Here is a 23,384-nt window from a genome sequence, read left to right as displayed (position 1 = left end):
CAGCTGGTTGTTCTAAACCACAAGTCAGTACTGAAGCCACTAAATGAGGCAGTGAACTACAGCAATCAAAGGGTGCTGAAGATGCTGTCGCAGAGGTGTGAGAATGTAGAATTCAAGGGACCACACAACAGAAGCTCCTGTCAGATTCATGTTATAAACAGCAAGGAGTGATGGTGCCAGAACAACACTTCTCCATGCAGAGGCCCAAGGGTGAATTTGCAAAAAAACAAAACACACACACACACCCCTGTCCCACTCATTTATCTTGATATCCTTCCTAAGTTAACCGTCACGTGGGGTTATGATGGGTGGTGCATTCCCCCAACTGCTACACTCTTGACATTTCTAATCCCAGAATTACAAATGTCAAAAGAGGCAGGAGAAAGAGTCAAATCATATAGATGAGCTGGACAAGCGCCTGCCTGCAAGGGAGAGAAGGGACCGAAGGAGAAATAAATATGGGTTTGTCATCAGTTTTTCCCTTCAATCGGATGCAACACGGCATCTTGGAGAAGGCATCTGAGGGACATGCAGTAAGAAGCCTAACAAGGACCAGCCCAAGAGGGACTGAATAGTACCACTAACAGAATGGAAATCTATCACTGCCAGGTATAGCTGTGATTGATGAGTACTGAAGACTAGGCTTGCATACACAACAACCAGAGGAAGAGCAGGCTGCCAGAAATGAGAAGTGCAGCAAAACAGTTTGTTCCCTTCTTCAGCTCCTGCAGATGTGAGACCTATGATCAACTGCTTAGGTACCAATCCCTCAGAAGAAGAAGAGTTTGGATTTATATCCCCCCTTTCTCTCCTGCAGGAGACTCAAAGGGGCTGACAATCTCCTTGCCCTCCCCCCCTCACAACAAACACCCTGTGAGGTAGGTGGGGCTGAGAGAGCTCTGAGAAGCTGTGACTAGCCCAAGGTCACCCAGCTGGCGTGTGTGGGAGTCGTGTGTGGGAGTGTACAGGCTAATCTGAATTCCCCAGATAAGCCTCCACAGCTCAAGCGGCAGAGCTGGGAATCAAATCCGGTTCCTCCAGATTAGATACATGAGCTCTTAACCTCCTACGACTGTACATCAGCCCTGTACATCGGCCCTGGTGATCAATGTGGGAAGTATGGGGGTGGCAGAGGCACAACATAATTTCTCCATTGCAGGCATAACCAAAGGGCCCACAAGTCAAACAAGGCCCTGGCTACTCAGGGCTATTCCAGTACAATGCCCTGTAGTCTGATAATGCCATGAAGGATTTCCAACAACATGGACAAGGGCCCATCTGATGTTTCTGACAAAGACACATCATATGGGGTTTTCTTTCATTCCCAAGAACTGGTCTTTTTAAAAATGGGCATCTCCATGCCGCAAGCACTCAGGACTAGAAGAAAACATCAGTGCAAGCAAAATGAGGGACGTTGCCCCTCTATCCGGAATACAAAAGCCACAACTAAATGGAGGGAGAAGGAAGGGTTGAGGAGGTCGCTGGCAATGGTTCCTCAAGCTCTTGCTATCACAGTGATCAGAAGAGAAGTGAGCAGGAAAGGGCTTGTCCTCCTCAGATGCTGCATAAGTAAACCAGCAGGAGTGGGGGAAGGGAAGATGAGTTTCCAGGCTAAAACTTCAGACTGCTCCTGGAGTTGGCTCTGCACAAGTGCACAACCCACAGGTGGAACCGCAGAATTCTAACATAAACAGTGTACATTCTAATCATGGAAAGCAGACTTTTATTTTAATCAAGGGAATACTACAACGTGTAGCCATCACAGTTCTCAACATACTGCACAGCTATTCCAAGCATGAATGTAATACACACGGCACCTAAATGTTTACCCATGGCACAGATCAAACAGACTGTTATGAAGTGTCCCACTATATTTAAAAGATTCTTCAAATAGATTTCGCACCTTTTGCTGTTCCTGGCTGGAAGTGGTGACTGTCTGCGACTCTTACGCAGTTAGTTCTGATTGTTACCCTGGTATCAGTTTTCTTTGCTTTATCTCTGAGGAGGGAAACAAAGATTTGCCAAAAGGATTAAAAATTATCATAGTTGTATGATGATGATGATAGTTCATTAAGCTCAAAGTAGCAAGATGCTGAGGCCAGAACAGAAAGTATTACATTATGGGATACAGGGAACTTCAGCTTTGGTATATGGACATAGCTTGTAGAAACCTTGCAACTATAACTAGACTACTGCATGAGAAGTCTGCACCTATCTACTATAGCAGTGATGGTGAACCTTTTTGAGACCGAGTGCCCAAATTGCAACCCAAACCCCAGTTATTTATCACAAAGTGCCAACTCAGCAATTTAACCTGAATCCTTAGGTTTTAGTTTAGAAAAAACCGATTGGCTCCCTCTTCCTCTGCCCCACCCGCTCGAGCAGGGGCCAGCCTGCTCTAGCTTCCAGCAAGTCCTGCATGCACTGCTCTGTGCCTCTCTAGCATCTCTGCCTCCTCTGCACCCTCCCCCCCTCGGGCAGAAGCCACACGGAGCACAGGCACCAGGCCTGCCAGCAGAGTCCTCCCTGCTCACCACGGTGTGCACATGTCGTACTCAGTGGCCCAGGCCAGCCTAGATGTGTGTGTGGGGGGTGATTTTCTGCCCCCCACATGGCGAACTCTGTGTGTGTGTGTGCCCACAGAGAGGGCTCCGAGTGCCACCTCTGGCACCCGTGCCATAGGTTCGCCATCACTGTACAATAGAGTGTAAGCAGTCAGACCCTGATAAGGAGTGCCATGAAGGCTCAGGGGGGCAAAAACTGGCATAAGAGCAAGATGCTGCTCCCCACAAAACGGATGCCTCTCAGAGAATTCTGAGACCCATCCTGCATATCAAGCCTGGACAAGGAGGGCAGCTAACTGCTGAATTTTTCCACAGGCCCTAAAAGTATGACTGGCTGGACACTGGGGCTAGCTCATCTCCACTGAGTCACCTTAAGGTGATTTAATCAGCACCCCGAGCAAACCATTACTAGAAGTATCTGCACCCAACCCAGCAATCAATCAGTATTCAGGGGAAGAATCCAGGCATTCTCCTGGGTCGTGGTGACTCATCGAACCTCTCCTATCTTTCTGCTGGAACCCCAGAAAAGAAATCAATTCTCTGTCTCGGGCTTTCCTACCTCATACCACCTCAGGATCCCTTCCGGGGTACAATATCGTTCCTTTGGCCTTTCAGTGTGTGTGTGTGCGTGCCCCCCCCACCCCCGCATCTGGGGTCTTTGCTCCTGGAAATGCCGGTTTTCTTCTTCAGTGTACCTTTCTGTGGATGTCTCTTTGAGACTGGTAACTACCACTCATCCCCAAAACCCTATCCAACTTCCTCCTTTTCCTCTTAAGTCAGCTTGTACATGCTTTGTCTGCGTATGTTCACCGCTTAAAATGTGTGGATGTTCATTGCTTCTGTGTAGGCCCATAGCGCAGGACTGTGTGTGTGAGGGCAGTCACTGAAAAAATTTCCAAAGCTTTCTAACAGACTAGGAGCGCCTCTCCTCCCTCTAGTGCTTTCTTGCCAAAACAATCACAAGACCAGGAGGAGGAGCTCTACTCCCTCAGTTCTCTCCACGCCACCACCAGAGACCCCAAGAAACTAAGGTTCCAGAGAGTTCACAGCAGGCCAGGAGGAAGGGATGTATGGCTGCAGAGAAGACTTTTCGATGAACAACAGTTTAGGTAAGTGCAACCATGTTTTCATCATCGTTGCTTCTATGCAGTTCCATATTGGGAGATTAGCAAGCTTACTAAGTGAAGGAAATAGGCGTGAAGCTCTCAAAAGAGGTCCACTTCTCAGTTGCTTAGGGTCCCATATTGACATTCACTTAGAACTGCCTTACAAAGGAGCAGGGAGCTCTCTGCAAAGTGTCCCAACATAAATACGTGCAGGAAAATGGCAAAGAAAAACAGCACTTCATTGGAGAGAGCAGGAATAGCAAAGTGGCACTGAACAGCCATGCACCCAAGACAGTATGGATGCCTGGACCAATCCACAAGGACGGGTTTTGTGAGGATGGTGGCCAGTCCCTCTTGGAGCCTAAGAGATCAGTACAAATTATTGTTGGGTCCCTAGAGGACCAAAGTCCAGGAAAAGTCACATTCAAGGAACACAAAGAGCACCCCCCCACACACACACACACACTTGCATGTGCATCAGACACAAGGTGGGTGGCTGCACAGTTGAAGCCGAGACATCCGAGAGGGCTTTAAATGATTTACCCTTGGAATGGATCGAAAGCTTGTACAGGATCACCTTCGCTCTCAACACTCCAACATGGTGGCCCTTCGGTGTAAGCTGAAAACAGGCCTAACACCAAGTGGCTGTTCTTGGTCATCTTTGCTCTGCACTTGGAGCACTTCTGCTCCATACCAAAATTGAGACAGAAGGAACAACTAGGATAGCAAACACAGGGAGACAGCAGAATACACCTTCTCAACACAGTGACAAAGAGAGAACTGAGGAGATCGCTCTCTCCTCCTCCCCTCCTTGTGACCATTTCAGCAAGAAAGTCTCCCGCCCTCAACTCGGGGGGGGGGGGGGGCACTCTGGAGATGCAGGAATGCAGAGAAAAGCTTGTCACTCTTCTCCATGTGGGGCTGCACATAAGATCATGAAGATGAACATCCACATTTGCCAGTGAAAACTTGCACAGGCCAAAATGTTCCCTAGCAGGTTGCTGGCCGTGATGAAGCAAGACACTTAGGAGGCAGCTCAGCTGCACTACCTCTGTGCTGACCTCAGCCACGGGGCAACCCCCCCCCGCCCCCACTGCACTTCTCGGCCTTTTGGCTAAGATCAAGTGCAGATTGCACTGAAAGGGCATCAAATCCATGGATTTTGATATGTAACAAAAATCACAGGTCTTCAGCTTTTACATGAACAGAAACCAAGAAGTTTCATTTTACATTTCAATAGCCATATTAATGCTAAATGCACAAGCAATACTGAATGTACTTTGCAAGTTAATACCTACTTTTCTGACTGCAGCTTTCCTTTCTTCTTACTTATTACAGGCAAGGCCCTCTTCTCTCCTGGGTTCTAGACAACAAAATAGCAGATTAGGAGCCCTCAGATTAGCTCAAAGTAACAGAACTACCACCAAGTTGCACATGCCTATTTAGAACAACATAAACTGAATATGTAAAGACAGAAACAACAAACTGTTAGGAATATGTAATACTTTCAGGGAAAGATCTATCAAAATCAATGTTTTGTATCATTCAATGAATTAAGAGTCCAGTTGCAGCCTACATAAAAAGTGGCCCCTGCCCCCTTTCCATAAGCAGCCAGACAGACATTTCCACTGCAAAAGGTAAAATTAAAGTCACTTAAATTCAGCGTAATATCACAGATATTTATAAGGCTGTGCACTTATTATATAACAAGTTTTGTATACATTACGAAAATAAATACCTGATCTAGTAGTGTACAGTGCTCTGGGTGCTGCTGAATAACACAGCTTTTCCTTCTCCAGTCTGCCATACCATTGTGTTCAGAATGGGTTTTATCAAAGCCATCCATGGCAGAGCATTTTGTGTTTAGAGAGCTATGACAAAAGAAACGCACAACATTCTCACTACTTTTATGCCTCCAATTTGAAATACAAAGAAACCACTATGTACTTTCCCAAAGACCATTTCTTTTCATCATACTTCTCAAAACAGATCAGGTTTCTGAATCACCTGCAGACACAGGACTCACAGGGAGTGATCAACAGAAATCTGTAACAGGACTCAGCAGAAGTAATGGTTATTTTTTTACCCAGTCAAATGTAGATTTGAATTTTATCACCTGATTTAAGTACAGAAAGTTACGAAGGGAGAAATTATTTCCCAAGGTGCATCCGAGGGGAGAGTCTGTAGCTCACAGGTAGACCATCTGCTTTACAGGCAGAAAGGCCCAGTTTCAAACCCCAGTAGCAACAGCCACCTGGAGAACATAGCAGATGTTTAGAAAGATTTACACCTGCAACACTGGAGAGCTGTTGCAAGTAGACAATAAGAACTGACAGCCTGAAATCATGGTGAAGACATCAGAGGATGAGTAGAAAGGTAGGAAAGCAGAAAGAAAGGAACATGCATTCTAGGTAAAGTTAGACACTGACACTCTAGCTCACAGGTGTCAAACTCACGGCCCTCCAGATGTTATGGACTACAGTTCCCAACATTCTCTGAATTCCCTATGCTCTAGCTACATGCAAAGACACGGAAGAATATTCTGCACACCCGTTTCTTTGTACACTCTACACCCCACGTTTTAAAAAGGCCTAAATGTTGACTTCTAGACCAGGGGTAGGGAACCTGCGGCTCTCCAGATGTTCAGGAACTACAATTCCCATCAGCCCCTACCTGGTAGGGGCTGATGGGAATTGTAGTTCCTGAACATCTGGAGAGCCGCAGGTTCCCTACCCCTGTTCTAGACAGATGGAGGAAATTATTCTAAACCCATCAAAGGAATCCATCATGATACATCCACCAAAATAATGATACAGCCATGCATTTTTCTAAAAAAACAATACCTACTTGGCAACATGACACTTTCCATTATGTTTCTTATGGACCGCTATGTGCTGTATTATTTCTGAAGGGGAAATGAAGTATGAATAAGCAAAACAAAAACTTACTATTAATTTCTTAACCAACTAGAAAATTGTCATCTACCAAATTCAACACACTGACAGTTCTGTAGAAAGGCAATAGATAAGTAATGTCATTTAATTAATTTGGTTCATTAAATGGCATTAATTTGATTAACTATATAGCACTTTGATTTATTAGTTTTGCATTGTATTCACTTATTCCAAACTGCAATTGGTCTGAACCACTGATTATCTATAAAGCATGGCTGAAGCTTCCTTCAAGTTAGCCCGCTGGTCTGCCTAAGAACTTTTCTTCAACCCAGTTTTTCAGGAGAAAGTATGTTCGGTTTCCTCTTCCAACTGACATTATAAGGAGCCTTGTAAGTCTTTAGAACATGATGTGTTCTTCTTTAGATTCTTATTAATTGAAGATAGAAGATTGATTGCAAGTTGCTGGGACCCAGGGGGGAGGGGGACTGGGAGGGAGCACTGGTTTTAAAAATATGTACTTAGGCTGGTTAGTTAATGCCAAACTGCCAAACTAATGCCAAACTGAAACCTTATAAAGCCTATGCAGATGTTACAAGGCAAAATGACAGTGCAACCCCACCATGGTTGACCTCATATTGATCTGAGCCCTGCTTTTCTTTTCTGTTTTTATAACAAAAGTGTGCACCCTCAGCCATAACCGTGCAGCTACCAACTTCAGATCTGCATGCTGCAGTACTGCATCGGTCTTTCTGTTTCAGTTTACAGTACTCTTAATCCTAACTCTTCACTTCCACAAAAGCACCTACTGTTTCATACATCGATAAACCCAACATTTCATCTTTCAGCATGTGGTTTTACCTTCTTCTTGACTGGAAGCCTCTGAACTGTCCTCCTTGAAGTGTTCTGGTGTCTTAGATGTCTTTAAAGAACACTGAAGGTTATCTGAAAAGTAATCATTGAACAGTTTCAGACACATACTACAATAGTAGCTGAAATTGGAAAAAAAGTGAGCTGTGCAAAGAACTATGAAATTTTGAACATTTCAGCAAGTAGCTTTTGGCCACAGCACTAAACATTTTGTCATATAGTTCAAGCTACTTTCACATGTTGAATAAAGTAGTTAATAGAGCTGACACTTCTCCAAACAGGAAAGTATTATCTAATAATGCAACATTTTGCTGGCGGCCAAATTTCTTTAAAATAGCAGTTTATAGCAGCTCATATGGATCCTTCATATTGCTTAATGTTCTCCAAAACAGGAAGCATACTAAACCACAATCACAATACATCCCACATTTGGTTGTTTGAGACTGTGTATAGAATCTTGCATTGTTAACTCTCATCCTCCATACATAATTAAATATCTTCTAATTAGGTGTATTACATACTTAAATGGCCTAAAAACAGTATTCAGTGAGCACTGGGTGTCTTGAGGATTTTACTTCTGGGAATTTTGACTTGGCAGACAAGCCGCTGAGGATAAACCTTTTGGTGGGGCAGGAGGTTGTGAAGAATACTGTGTGAAAGACAGTTAACACATACACACACACACCTTCACTGCATTGGGTTTGACACAATGTACAATGTACAAAGGGAAAAACTGGAGTTTATTTGGAATTAAATTACCTTCCTCTGAGCTAACACCTAAAATCTCCCCATCTTTTCACTATAACATGAATGAAATCAACATATTTCAGTGTGTCAGCTGTCATCAGTATATCCACCAAGGCCTTTGAAGCAATATTTAAACAACATAAATTTGGGCTTATTTTGTTACAATTCCCTTCTCTTCTCACTGGCACTTTTTAATGGTAGTTTTTCAGCACCCATGGAGTAGCAGATAGTGAACACATCCCCCGCCCCCCAGGAGTTGCAGAATATGTATATATAGAGGTTCATCATTTGACATCAAAAACTCAATTATTAACTGTAAGAAAAGCATGAGTCCAACAGGATCAGTCATTTGTTCTAAGAAAGTATATGATATAATTTACTGGACACTGGCATCAAATCCTAACCAGCCTTAAAGTAAAATGCATCCTGAATTGTTCCCAGATTCAATAGCTTAGCAGATTGTGGCTTTCTGTGCAGTAGGTGATGGAACTCAAATTTAAAGACTAAGGCCCCTTCCGCATATGCAAAATAATGCACTTTCAATGTACTTTGCAGCTGGATTTTACTGTTCGGAATAGCAAAATCCACTTGCAAACAATTGTGGAAGTGGATTGAAAGTGCATTGTTTTGCATGTGCGGAAGGGGCCAAAGTGCCACATCCAAAGGGGGGACCCAAAAGGGTTTTTGGGAATGGCACAGCCTCATGCAGACGCATTGGCCCTCCCTGGTGCACTTACCTCAGTGGAAAGGTGAAACAGCTGGTGTGCAGCTGCTATCGGCCTCCCCCAGTACTGGGAAGTGGTGTGGGATGCTGCATCAGCATCCCGGCACCCCTGCCGCTGCCACCACAACAGTGGTGGTCTGGGAGCATGGCCAGAGGAGGAACCAATGGTAGTTGGCTTCCTCATGGCCATTTGCCAGGTTATGCTGGCAGTGGGAAATTCGGACTTATGGGACTCAAGTCCCATAGAGGCTTCCTGGCAGCAGAGAGTATGTTTTGTGTTGCAGGCTTCCCCACACTGCAGGGAACTCTCTCTGGGAGTGGCGTGGCATCGCGGTTGTGGCAGCGCAGCCACCTGCCTCAGCTCTTGGATGGGGCTGCCCAAAAACGGTGTTAGTAACAATTCTCAGGCTGATGCCTTACTGACAACTCAGTTCAGATGGACTACTTGGATTTAAACTGACAGTCCTGTTGAAGTCAATGTCAACTGCATGTGAAATTTAAGATTGTCAGCTAATCTGACTCAAGCATCAGGCTTCTAATACACTGAGTGACGGGGGTTTCATGTGCACTGTCAATACATTCAGGAGAACATTTAGAAATGTCTTACTGTGACTGTGCAAAGTTTCTGAGGACAGAGACTGAAAGAAGTAGTTCACACTCGGGTTCTGCAGAAAAGCTTGTGATGTCGTTGAAAACAGCTGCCTATACATAAAGAGGAAGTTCGTTTACATGAAAGAAGGCGACTTAAGGTTAAAATTCGGTATTATTTTTCTGCTAATTCAGTTAATCTCTCTGTCAACGCAAAGCAAAACAAAAAACCAACACCCTATTTCAGAGTGACAAGTTAATTTCTACAGTTTGAAAAAAAAGCTAATGGGCTGTTGATTCTGGTCGTGAAAGCCTCTGACAATACAATAAGGCTAATGCTGGACCCAGAATAAGGGTTACTTCACGAATTATGAAGTAGCAGAAGCAGGCCTTTCACTGCAGATGTGTGGTAGAGAGCTTCTGTCTACTCTAGAACACATAACACAATAGCCACAAGTGAAAGAGTTCATTTTGCACATGGAATAATGGTAAATAAGATGAGGTGCATAACCCATTAAGAGTGCTGTAATCACTCTGGGTTAAATAAAACTTTTGCAGAATGGTATCTAAAACATAACCCCAAAACTCAAAAATGTGCAATCTGCATTTGTTTCCCAAATTATATATGGGTAGCTGACTACTTGCTTAGGTGTACAAGGGCTAAATATCACCCATGTAGGCCCTATACAAAAATTACATTCAAAGCACTGATCGATAGAAGAGGGGCAAACAAAACTGAAGGGAAAGACATGACCCATATAAGTTTACCACGCAATCCTAGGCAGAATTATTCCAGTGTAAAGGCCTTTATTACACACCCTCCTTACCCAATTTTCCCCCATACAACCTAGAAATGTCAACGCAGGATCATGAAAGCTGGCATGCAAATGCAACACCTTCTGTTAAATCACTGCCATTTCTGATATTTTAAGCAGCTACTGTGATTTGTCTTCATGCTGCATCCCACCTCCAGAAATATATCACTTAGAATTCTGGAAGTCCCAGTTTGAGCTGTCTAACACAACTAGAGCTATGCAAACTAAATGTTTTCCTGTTTAAGCAGTCACATTTCCGGTAAATATATTAACTACATGCAGACACAGCAACTGACAGCAAAGCAATCTGAGTATTTTAGTAAACACTGTTATACCCTTCACTCCATTCTATTACCTTATCATAGGTTCTAAATCTGGATGTCGTCTGTCTTCTTGTCTCTGGAACCCCTGATTTAGTGCTCCTAAAATTGTCTTGTCAAAGGCTTCAGAAGAGAGTTCCTTTGGAAGCTGAAGGGGCAAGTAATGTTAATTACTGACAAAAAAATTAATCTGTATTAAAAGTAATTTTAAAAGCTTAAGGAGGAAAGGCTCCACATTTCCAATTCTAACAAACTTAGTACTACCTGGATCTCTACTAAAACAGATCAGGGACTGACAATGTTAAAAAAAAACCCAAATAATCAAACAAACAACCCTGCACCCTACAATAGAACCAGTAGTCTTAGATTCCAGATGAAAGCTATCACAGTTTTCCTATTTTGTAGTCATTTTTGTTTTATTTTTTATATCTTCCACAGAGCAACAGGACTGAAACATCACTACCAAACCATCTGAAAAACAATTAGCAAGTTTTCATATCTGAAACCATATTAAGAAACTGCTCTCTGGATTTCCCACTTCACAAATATTTTTACTCTCAGAGTATCCTGTGTACAGGTTGCTATGAATACAGACCTCTTAAAAACCCAGAAAACAACAGAGGCATTGATGATAAAGCAAACGAACATTTCACTGATGTTCAATATTTGCACTTACATGTTAATGGAGGCAAAACCTCTTTTTGGTCTGAACCATAATGCAAGGACCATGTTCACAAATATTTTGATTTCATGATCGTTGCTACTACATTTTCCATGTTCTAGAGTAAGGTTAAATTGACATTAATGTGCATCAGTACTGACACAGCTGGCTGTTGGGAGTTTTCCATGCTGTGTGGTCATGGTCTGCTAGTTTTTGCTACTAACATTGCACCCACATCTATGGCTGGCATCTTCAGAGACTTGTCGCGGTGAGACGTGTTTCTCTCTGTGGCACATGCGTTGGGGCATTTGTTTTATCCACCTCACTGGGGCACATTTGCTGTTCCATTTGCAATCACATAACTGTATTTGCATTTGCAAATGCAACAGCAAATGCGTCTCACTCCCCTGTGATGTGGATTAAACACATGCCCCACCATATAATCACTCCACACTGTCCCACAGAGAAAAACACACCTCACCGTGACATGCCTCTGACAATGCCAGCCATAGATGCAGGCAAAACATTAGGAGCAAAAACTGCCAGACCTACACTGCCCAGAAAACCCACAACAGTCAGCTGATTCCAGCCGCAGCATTTGCATTAGACTCAGATCTTAACAGATGGCTTTGAAAAGCTGTAAATATATGATGGGCTCTATTAAGATGATATACTGTAAGTACAGGAGGAGGCCTTATCCTGCAGCAACGACCAGCATACTATTTTTGACGCTGCGGTGATCATCTGCTTCTCTCGTAAAAATCACAACCAAGCAAGAACTAATTCTGATATAGGAAAAATGTAATAATATGCTCACGCTGGATAATGACCCTTCATCACAGGAAGCTCCCTCCATCTCAATCATCATAACCAATCCTGAACCACCAATTAAGAACATTCTTCACAGTGCCATAGTCTCCCAAGCTGTTTCCTTACACATTGGCTAAACCAGGGGTCTGCAACCTGCGTCTCTCCAGATGTTCATGGACTATGAATCCCATCAGCCCCTGCCAGCATGGCAGGGGCTGATGAATCCCCATAATCCATGAACATCTGGAAAAGCAAGGTCAAACAGGTCGCTAAACTAGAATACAATGGAACATGTAGGGCGCTGCAAACCAGACCCACTGTGACAATGAAAAGAGGCCATGGCGATGGAGAAGATGTCACTGAATCATCACCCCTCTAGACCAGAAGAAACGGACGTAGCATGCAGAACTCAGCTGTGACTACAGGAGCAACTACTCCTTGTACATGTTGAAATAACTACCTGTAACCAACCAACTAAAGCCATAACAAAATCAATCAATCAACCTTAATGCAATGCTGAGCATTGTGTGAGAAACACCAAGTTAAAAGTGCACATAAAATCTCTTAAGTTCATTTCTCCAGTAGGACAAGCAATTATTTGGGAATATCAGCTATTTGTATCTACCTTGCAAATCACGCAAACACTTTTTATCTCCAGCTAGCACTCACTGCGCCTTATACAATAGCAAGGTTACAATACTGCATCTTCTTTAAATACTTACTTTCAGTAGAAATTCCTGTAGATCCTGGTGTGTTTTTGTCACACAGGACACAGAACGATCGGACCAGGTTACCTGATGAAAAAAAAGGTGGTTATAAGGCAAACTTGCCCTGTGTAGGACGAGCATCTATCACATTATTACTATCCAGCCCACCAATTAACACATTTGCAAGGCCTACCCTTATGACCTACTTGCAGAGGGGAGAAAGCTACTCACCAGACACACAGCAACTCATCAGTGACAAGGCTTACCTGGCTACCTCCCTGCTCTGTTTTAGGCACCGGGTCAAAGCAGGCTGTTTTCACCCAGGCTTTTATCTAGGCTGAGGATGAACTCAATTGGTTTTACAATCTTATAAGATTGTGGTAAGCTTCATGGCTGGGATAAGGATCTGAATCCAGTCCTAATCCCACCCCCTAACACAGGGGTGTCAAACACATTTGTTACCAAAAATGTGACTTGGTTGGGCCAAGCCCAGGGCGGAGGAGTTGCCTTGGCTGGCCCCGAGAGGACAGAGACTGGGGGGGGGGGGGGTGTGTTATTGTTATTGCCCTGGACTAGTGAGCACACAGCAGGGTGGGGTGGCTGCCTTGAGAGGGTTTAACAAGTTTGTGAGCCAGCTGAGGGAACCTCTCCCCCTTACTCTGCTACTGGTCTGAGCTGGTGAGGCCAGCAGGTTCACTTGGCCAGATCAGGAACAAGGGAAAGGCTTGCCTGATAAGCCCTCTCAAGGGGCCAAATCCAGCCCCTGGGCTGCATGTTTGTCACCCCTGTCCTAACCACTGCACTGGCTCTCTTCATAGTGACATAAGTTAATACTCAAACAGAAACTTCTACCCTGTTTTCCCGAAAATAAGACATCCCCTGAAAATAAGACGTAGTAGAGGTTTTGCTGAAGTGCTAAAATATAGAAGCACATCCCTGAAAGTAAAAGGCATGTAGCAAAAGATTTTGTTTGGAAGAATGCCCGGATCCGAACAGAACACCAGAGCATGCAGTTGTGGAATGGAAAAATAAGACATCCCCTGAAAATAAGACATAGCACATCTTTGGGAGCAAAAATTAATATAAGACACTGTCTTATTTTCGGGGAAACACCGTAACAGCTGCTTACACAATTTTTTCGGCATTCAGAAGCAATGTAATCAACAAAGCACAAATCCACACCCCATTTCCATGCTGACATATAGTTCCTAAACCCCCTGACACTGAAAGAGGTAACTTGACATATCAAATATCATTTCTAGATTATTTCAGGCAATATAAGGCACGATACTACGTGAAATATCAGCCTGAAGGACAAAATAGCCCAACACTTTCAACTACACTGCCATAGCATTTGTATTGTTCACATTTTCCATTTTCTACAATATTTTGTTAATAAGAAAGGATTGTACCAAATTCACAGGTCTCTTATTACAAATATGTATGTACTGTTCAGGACTGCTGTTTCACTCATTCAGCTTTCATTGGTTTTATTTATGTATCAGTATACACTTACAAACCCTGATGCTGTCTGCTTTACTCTCTCAATCTCCGTTTTACTCCAGATGGTTCTAGGACATGTCCCATACCACTCCAGCGTGTTATGTTGGGGTTCCACATATTTCAGCAAGGCTTGAAAGCAACTATGGTAGCAATCCCTCTAATTCTAAGCAACAACTAATGTTGCATCTCAACACAGGAGCCATTTAGGAAGAGTATATGATTTATTTGCTGCCAGAATTCATTTTCTGGCCACCATTTGCAGATTCCTTTTGTCTATTTCATACAAATGCAGGTATTGTCTTAAAACTGAAGAATGGACATGATCAACAACATGCATCTAAGTGGCAAGGATCCCCCTCCCATATAACCAATGGAATGTAGTGATTAGAGTGTCAGACAATGATCTGGGAGATTCAAGCTCAGATCCCCACAGCTGCTTGTCAGGTAACTTTGGGCCAATCACCCACTCTCAGCTTAACCTACTTCACAGGGTTATTGTCACAATCAAATGGAGACATATGTAAGCCACCCTGGCTCCCCACTAGGGAGAAAGGTGGGATAGAAAAGAAGAAAATAAAGGAATAAATATTAAGACTACAAGTACACTGAAGGCTATCCTTAGCTCAGATCTTTAGCTCAAACTCTACCATCCCTAACTCTAACAGCCAAGAGCTGGTAAATGTGCAGAAAGGCAGATAAACACAATAGGGTCAGCCACAGCTATGATTTAAAGTTCTGAAAACACAATTTTTTTAAAAAAATCATCTGATGCTGCGACTTCTCTCCTGCTCAATTTTGGATGGCTGTAGAAACGCAAAATGATGCCATACTTTACAGCAGTAGATGCCACTACCAGAAGGGGAGGAGATAGAACTAAGCTGCAGGTACTAACAAGACGGAGGGAAACCAGAGATGCAGCTGAAAATGGGAAATACAGGCTTTCCCCTCCCCCACAAATCCTCACAGGTCCCTATTTTGCATACTGCTATTTTACGTGACAAATAACTTTGACCATCTCACATTTGTAAACACAGACAACTCACTGTGAAAGTATATTCTAGATGTCTGTCAGCCCTTTTCCTTGGTGCACCTTTCAGCATTATCTTCTCAATGTGTACAGCTGCAAGAAACACAAGCCAAAGATGTAAGATCAGAAGTACTTTCCCCAGTTAACTATCACTTGTTAGGCAGCCCTCCTTTTTGTATTGTCAAAGGCTTTCACGGCCGGAATCACTTGGGTGCTGTGTGGTTTCCGGGCTGTATGGCCATGTTCTAGCAGCATTCTCTCCTGATGTTTCGCCTGCATCTGTGGCTGGCATCTTCCTCGGAAGATGCCAGCCACAGGCGAAGAAATCTCATCAGCCATGTCCTTCCCACCAGGCTACAGCGCCTGCTCCTGCTTGTACACTGTGGTCCCAAGGCCTTCAGCAGCATTTCTGGATACTATCAACACGTCAGTGTCTCCCTTGAGAATCTGTAGCATCCTCGAGCTGAATCAAAACCATTATGCAGTGGAGACATTCTTTTGGTCCATGTCCTCTGATCAAACACAATGGGCAGAGGGACACCGATATTGGTCACAAGGCTCTTCAGCTTTTCACTTAAACAACATTATTTATACAAGTACACTAACTGCATTATCTCAGTGACAGGTAAAAATTAACTCTGAACCTCGTGTCAAGGACACAGACACAGGTTGAGGCATTTTGGAGCATAAGTGTTAAAAGGACAATGCACACTTTTGAATTACTTTCTTATATCTTCTTAATCAGCAATATGTTGACTTCAACAAAATGTACTGGTCTTTGCATTCAGTTATCCACTCTAAGGAAAATGGAACATGTATTTCCATCATGAAGCGCAGAAAGGGACATGTCATACCAATTGCATTTGCACAATCAGATGAGGAGACACACTTAGGGTAGTTACTATGGAAGCAGAAAAAGCTGAGATTCTACTGCAAAAAAGAGGCAAGCAGGAATGCCCCCTTCAAGCAGATTCACTGCCTCTTCTGGCAATTATCACATATTATACTATTTGATACAATTTATTTAATGGCACTACAGCATTAGGAGCACCGTGGGGCAGATTGGTAAGCTGCAGTACTACAAAGTTCTGCTCGTGTTCTGAGTTCGATCGAAACAGAAGTCAATTTCAGGTAGCTGGCTCAAGATTGACTCCGCCTGCCATCTTTCCAAGGTCAGTAAAATTAGTACCTAGTTTACTAGGAGTAAATTGCAGACAACTGGGGAAGGCAATGGCAAACCACTCTGCCTACTAAACGTCATGATGCGACGTCACCGCATGGGTCACTGCATCTTTATCTACTATAGAATTACAGTCTTCACTACTCTACGGAGTATAATTACCTTGGTTATATGACAATGAAAAGGTCAACCTACGGCATTTGTGCCATACTTCCTTCAAGCAAATGTACGTACACTTAATACATTTCGTAGAAGTACTTAATTTTCATTCTTTGTTGTGAAAAAATACTTTGAGGTATAATTAGGGGAATAAATCAGGAGAAAGGACCGGAGCAGGGGGGTGGGGTATAGACAGTTGCTAATGCATATCGTATGTGACCTAGTGCGGGTGTAACATCCTGTTTAAGAGCATAAGCTTGGAAGAGGAAATCGTTTACTCAAATTCTAGCTTGGCCACAATGCTCCCTGAATTATGTTAGTTAAGCCCCGTACTCTAAATCTAACCCACATGAATGCAAGTATTCAGTACTTATACTGGATTATCTTGAAGGGTTGTTGCTACAGTTACCAAGCGATTCTCATATATTCAAATCACTTAGGTCAGGGGAAATCAATTTTTACTATTTAGGCAGATCACCCTGATGTTACCAAAACAAATCAAGAGTGATGATATTCAGGTTCAAAATACACACAGTTCTTAGCAGTGGGTAACAGAGACTGGGGCCCAGGGCTGCATGCTTCCTTCTTCACTCTCTCTCCCTCCGTTAGGGGAACCCTGTGGCTTGCCAGCTGTGGTAACAACTGAGCATTATACTGGCTCTGATGTTAAAATAAACCAGACTTACAAGCTCCTTTTCCACCCTGATTAAACCAGAAGCCTGAATTAGCCATGATTTGCAGGAACAGAGGGGATTCATGGTCCAGGAGCAAAGGGAGGAGGGGAAGAAGCATAAAACGGTACAGGCCCTTTACCATTCTGCCTGTAAGCAAGTGCCAAAAGGAGCTGCATTTATAGCTGCTGAACACGACAATGAAATATACTCTGAAGACAAAGCACGAGACATTTTTTTTGTGAATGTACCTTCTTGCTGTGGTCTATGGGAGGTCACCATGCGTTTATCATGAAGCACTGCTGTTTGTTCAAACAGACTGTTCTCATTGATTGGCAGGCAGTTAGGGGAAAAGTTCTAAAGAAAGAAAAATCAAGAAATATAAGTTAATTTAGAAGTATCAAAATACGATCACAAAAGACTCTGAGAAATATGCATATGACAAGGCATGCACTGGAAAACTACCTGTATACAACTTAAAATGTTTCAGTTTTTAGAATGCAGTTAGATCTCTACAATTGTCCACTTTAGAGGGAGAATGCTCCAACAAAGGAGAAATATGATTAAGAATAACGGGATAGCAAATTGCATAGAATGTGGTGTGTGTGTGTGTAAAAAAACTTTCTCAAAAAAACTAAAATCCAGAGTCACCATCTAGATACCACATGCTGAGGACAAAACACTAGGGAGCAGCAGTTTTCTTCATTGCCTATGCTGAAGCTATTCAGAAATTTCTGTTCAGCCATTTTGGAAACAGGAAGCTGGGGAAGATGATGCAGCAGTGGGCTTATGCTTTTAACTGTTTCAACTAGAGTAGACAGCAAACCCCATTCAACTGAACTGTTAAATGCCCCATGAAATCACGCATGCGTTTGCCACAACGTAGCGACAGTTTACACTCTTTATTTCATTACAGTGGTATTAACAATAACTACCTTAAAAAACAAAGCCTGTTTTTTAAGAATTGCTACTTCAAGTAGTAGAACTGCTACTACTTTATTTTCTTTAAAGATTAAAATGTTGTTACTGAAGGCATATTGTTGTTCCATGAAGGTAAAGATGTGTCTACAGAACTGTTTACATTTATTTTGCATTACTTAATGTTAAGAGCTATGGTAACTTATTACATTTTTAAAAAATTAACTTCCATAAGAGGTCATTTGTTTTTGCAGTCAGTAGAAGTATTTTGGTTATTAGTGTAACAAAAATATAGTTTAAATGCTCAAGACATTCTTGATCAAGCTCCACTAGAGCTTTTGAAGTTACTACTGCAATCTAGTTTACTCTACATGTAAAAACAAACTAAAAATGGCACCTAAAGTTACGAAAAGTTGTGTGAATTCAGCAATGCAGGCTGACTCAAAAAGAGCAGGACATTTTTTTCAACAAGTGGGGAACCTGTAAGAACTTGCAGGGTTTTTTAGGGATCTTTTTAATTTTTTTGGAAGAACAATTCCCATTAGCGGATCTTTAAAAATTCATCCACTAGGGTCCAGATTCAGAATTAGATGCAAGACAGTACATGGCAGCAGCTTGGACGACATGTGGCTCTGACATGCTGCTAGTGGCTCTTTTGGGCACTGTCTCTTCCCCAATGTGGCATCCATCCCATATTTCAGGAAAGTAGGCAAGGCCTGTGGTTGGCAGGTGGTTTCCATCTTGAAACAGCTGCCATCATGGGAACAGGTAATCTGCAAGTCTCCCGGAAGTGTAGTCTTCATGCTGGGATAATAGTAGTTGTGGATCTTCTGGCTGATGGCAATTGCAAACGTGGTTCTCTGCAAGCTGTAGAGTGAACACTGCCAATATATGGTATCTCCAAGCTCATCTTTCACAACTTTTTAAATATTATGACCAAGTATAATGGCTCCATCCATACATCTTAGACCAGGGGTAGGGAACCTGCGGCTCTCCAGATGTTCAGGAACTACAATTCCCATCCCAGCTATTTACCAGCATGGCCCAATTGGCCATGCCTGACAGAAAAACTGATAGGAATTATGGATTCCCTGAACATCTGGAAAACGTTATTAAATGAACATCCAATACTTGCGAAGTATTCCTCCAGAGGTTTTAAAGCTGGGAATGGCAAGCAGCTGCAGAAGTGACCCTAAGAGCCTAACAGCAGCACAATCCACAACGCTGACAGGTGGCCCGGGGACAGCCACCACTTGGTAGCCACCCATTCCAAGGAACAACACCCAATGTGGGAAGCCCAAAAAACTAAAAAAAAATCACTTAAAACTCCCTCATAGAGGAGAATAGATATGCCATGAAAATCATGATATATCTCTGCCACTGATTTCGCTGGAACAAAGGGGCCAGCTGGGCTCTGGAGGACAACTAAGGTTGGCCCTGCCTCCCAGAATGCCCCCACCACAATGACACAGCTGGGGGTAACATGGGAGCTCCAACGCAAGGTCGGGCGCTGTGGCCAGCTGTCAGAGGGCACTGCAGTGGCCAGGCGCCAGCGGATTTGCCCCTCTGCCAAGGTAAGTACCCTAGGGAAATCATTTCCACCAGCATAACTCCATGCTGTCTTCAGAAGAGGATGTTGCTCAAAAAACACTTTCTTCCAACTTAGTTTTGCTCAGAAAGTGCCCTTGATTTGACCAATCTGGCCACCTGGATCCAGGTTACAGTGACATCAGAACTAAACCACTACATCTCTACATAAAAGTCTCCCCTCAAAGAAGTCAACCCAGAGACTCTAGTTGGTGCAGAATGCCCCAGGAGCTAGTCAAAGCATGCATATTACATCCATTCTGCAGTCGCTCCCTTGGCTGCACATCAACTACCAGACTAAGTTCAAGGTACCGCCCATCACGTGTGGAACCGGGGACCCTCGTATCTGCAAGATTCCCTCTCCTTCCATGCTGTACCACAACTTGACTCATCTGGGCAGGGTCCACTACAGTAACCATCCTGTACTTGGGCATTCTCTACAGAGGCCCCCATCTTGTAGAATGCCGTGCCTGAGGTGGTCACGAAGGCTCCCGCATTTCTAGCATTCTGCAATCCTTCAGGAGAGCATTTTTTACAAAGGTGATATTACAAGAATGGTTCAAAAGGCGTTTCAAGTAAGGAATGGGTCTGTGGACACAACCACTCTACAGCATGCGCTATTTAGTTAGTGCACTTATGTAAGACAATTTACCGCTTATTTAAAATTGTCATAATATTTGTGCTGTGGTCTGATTTTTGCATCCCCAGTCCTATTACACTGCTTATTAAGTATCTCATCCAGTTGACTGCATTTGCTGGCACTGAGCAATCCGCATGGAATCCCAGTGAGAAAGAAAGACTATAATAATAACAAATAAATTCTGGCTGTCCCTTCCCATGATAAGGATGCCGACTCCAAGTTGGGAAATACCAGGAGATTTGGGGGGTTGGAACCTTGGGGGCAGTGGGGTTTGAGGGGGGACTTCAGTGGAAAATGATGCCACCGAGTCCACTTCCAAAGCAGGGGTGCTGATCTCTAAACTGGAGGCCAGCTGTAATTCCAGGAAATCTCCAGAAAAGCACTACTACCCCCAGTTTAGTGAGGGTAGTAATAACCTCCCAGTGGCTGGCAGCCCATCAGCTAACCTATGTTTTAGCAGTGGTGGCGAACCTTTGGCACTCCAGATGCTATGGACTACAATTCCCATCAGCTCCAATTGGCCATGCTGGCAGGGGCTGATGGGAGTGCTCAGTCCATGCTGGCGGGGGGGCTTATCTGGAAGTGGCAGATCCATAACATCTAGAGTTATAGGTCGCTCCCTACCCGGCCTATGAGTTGTTTAAAAAGAAAACATTGGGGGAAATTTCCTCTTGGCTACCCCTTATTCCAAATATTCCACCGCTATGGCACAAGGCAGTGATGGCGAATCGATGACAGAGGACCCGCCATGACAACTGTGGGCAACACGGCAGCCTTCACTGACCCCCAACAACTATTCTACCTCTTTTCTAACGGTCTGACATTTCATTATACAATACACCATACATGATTGGACTGCATTTTTCAAAAATAAACGAATATGTAAATAGCTGTTTCGCTTTTTTGAAGTCAAGTTCTAAACTTCCCCAAGAGCTCCAAAGGCTCGCCATCACCGTGAGGGGAGGGGGAGTCTTTCTCCCTCTCCGGGTCTGCCTGGGGGGCTTGCAAAGGGAAGCAGCGAGGCAGGCTCACCCGGCTGCCGTGGCAGGAGCAGCCGCCGGCGCCGTCCTGGGGGTCCCGGCCGAGGGCCCCGCGCAGCCTGTCCAGGCGCTCCCTGAGCGTGACCCTCTGGTGGAAGGAGAAGGCCGGGTGCAAGGAGGCCATGGTGAAGAGCAGCAGCAGCTCCTCCTGCGCCACCAGCCCCAGGCCGCCCTCCTCCTCCTCCGACGCCGCCTCTCCTGGCCGGCAGCTCCGCAGCACCGAGTCCACGCCGGGCAGGAGGCGGTGGAGGCGAGCGGCGGCCTCGCGGTTCTCGGAGCCCAGCAGGGCCAGGTGGACGATCAGCTTGGAGCGCGCCGCCGGGTCGCGGAAGTCGCCGCCGCCGCCGCCGCCGCCCGAGGGCCGCGCAGGGGGGGACCCCGGAGAGGAAGCGGGCGGCAGAGGCGGCGGCGTGGGGACCCCCGAGGGGGGGGGCGGCGGCGGCGGCGGCGGCTGCTCGGGGGCGGGGGCGTCGGGGTGGCCGTTGGCCTTGGCCTCGGAGTGGCGGAGGGAGTGGTAGTCCTTGCGGGCCAGCTCCTCCAGGCACGAGCCCAGGAAGCGCAGCTCCAGCGGGTTCAGCAGGTCCAGCAGCCCCACCGCGAACTCCAGCCGCTCCGCCGAGCCCAGCGCCAGGCCGAACCACTCGTACACCGCCTCCCGCGCGCCCGACACGCCGCCGCCGCCGCCCCCGCCGCCGGCCCCGGAGCAGCAGCACGGCCAGCCCCCGGCCCCGCCAGGGCCCCCCTCCTCCGCCGCCGCCGCCGCCCCCTCCTCCTCCGCCGCCTCACGGGCCGGCAGCTTCATCTTCAGCATCCTCGGGAGGAGCGGCAGGAAGCGGGGCCGGCGCCGCCAATCCGGAGCCGCCTTACCAGCCGCCGCCGCCGCTCATCGTCCCCGCCTCCCCCGCTCCGCCTCAGGGCGGAGGAGGAGGAGCCGCCTCTCAGGCCGCGGCCGGGAAAATGGCGGCGGGCGTCGCCGCTCACGCGCTGAGGAGGAGACGCACCCGAAAGGGGGGGAGGGGCGGGCGAAGCAGTGGCGAGCACGAGCCCCGCCCGCCCGGCAGGAGATGGGGTTTTGAAAGGGCAAGGGACCCGACGGAGGGGAGGCCGGGCTCCCCTCCGAGCAGCCAGCCGAAGCCGCGTCCCTGGGTGGCGTCAGCGTTTTAACGGCTTCAGCGGGCTCTCTTGAGGGAAAGTCTGAGCTTCCCGCTGGGTCCTAAAGCTCCCCTCGGGGCTTCCGCCAAGGAATTAGGCTTTATGTAGGAAGAACCCACCAGGAGTCTCAGAATGGCCTACAGGCAAACCTCTCCCTCTCCCCAGCAGCAGGCACCCTGGGCGTCACTGCAGGGCCAGAAGTTCGAGAGGCATGATCGTGGCCAGGCTTCACGTGTGGAGTGTGGGCCTGGTACTCTTAGCTCCACTACACCACAGGTGTCAGAGCTTCCCGCAGCCCTCAGATAGTACATGGACTACAGTTCCCATAATCCCCTGCCAGCATACTGCTGGCGGGGATTATGGGGCTTAGCAGTCGAGGCAGCCCGAGCTGACACCTGCTCACCACCATGCTGTGAGAAAGGAGTTGAAGCCCACCTCTAATTGATGTTCCAGCCCAGCCATTTTTTATTACCCAGCCATTACCAGGGTACCCTGGGGTGCCGTGAGCATGTCCCAGGGTGCCAGCAACACACAGCCCCCCCCCCTCATTTTTGTGGTGTCTCCCACCGAGCCAGCAGGGCAGGGCAGGCTGCCACAGGAGTGGCAGCCCACCACCACCCCAGGTGCTACCCTTCACCCTGGGAGGGAATGTGGGAGTGTGTGGCTTAACAGAGGGGCAATGGGAGGAAGGTGGAGGTGGCAGC

The 23,384-nt window shown here is 45.7% G+C and overlaps 1 protein-coding gene across 3 annotated transcripts in view; it reads right to left on the bottom strand.

Annotated features, from left to right (window-relative positions):
• ZCCHC2 (zinc finger CCHC-type containing 2) overlaps positions 1-22,520 on the bottom strand; it is a 32,462-nt gene extending 9,942 nt beyond the window's left edge. The window contains exons 1-11 of one of the 3 annotated variants that reach the window (XM_048507885.1): positions 21,521-22,520; positions 17,595-17,700; positions 15,350-15,426; positions 12,819-12,890; positions 10,661-10,773; positions 9,510-9,604; positions 7,423-7,506; positions 6,518-6,575; positions 5,409-5,541; positions 4,969-5,033; positions 1,904-1,998 (exon numbers count right to left, since the gene is read on the bottom strand). In XM_048507885.1, the coding sequence (XP_048363842.1) occupies positions 1,904-1,998; positions 4,969-5,033; positions 5,409-5,541; positions 6,518-6,575; positions 7,423-7,506; positions 9,510-9,604; positions 10,661-10,773; positions 12,819-12,890; positions 15,350-15,426; positions 17,595-17,700; positions 21,521-22,339 (1,717 nt within the window). In that variant the 5' untranslated portion in view covers positions 22,340-22,520. The remainder of the gene's footprint in view (positions 1-1,903; positions 1,999-4,968; positions 5,034-5,408; positions 5,542-6,517; positions 6,576-7,422; positions 7,507-9,509; positions 9,605-10,660; positions 10,774-12,818; positions 12,891-15,349; positions 15,427-17,594; positions 17,701-21,520) is intronic. The other 2 variants (XM_048507886.1, XM_048507884.1) reach the window with 2 other exon arrangements.
• Between the last annotated feature and the right edge of the window lie 864 nt (positions 22,521-23,384).

Source organism: Sphaerodactylus townsendi, linkage group LG09 (assembly GCF_021028975.2).
Source record: "Sphaerodactylus townsendi isolate TG3544 linkage group LG09, MPM_Stown_v2.3, whole genome shotgun sequence".
Lineage (NCBI taxonomy): Eukaryota > Metazoa > Chordata > Lepidosauria > Squamata > Sphaerodactylidae > Sphaerodactylus > Sphaerodactylus townsendi.
This window is presented reverse-complemented; position numbering and strand designations above follow the sequence as displayed.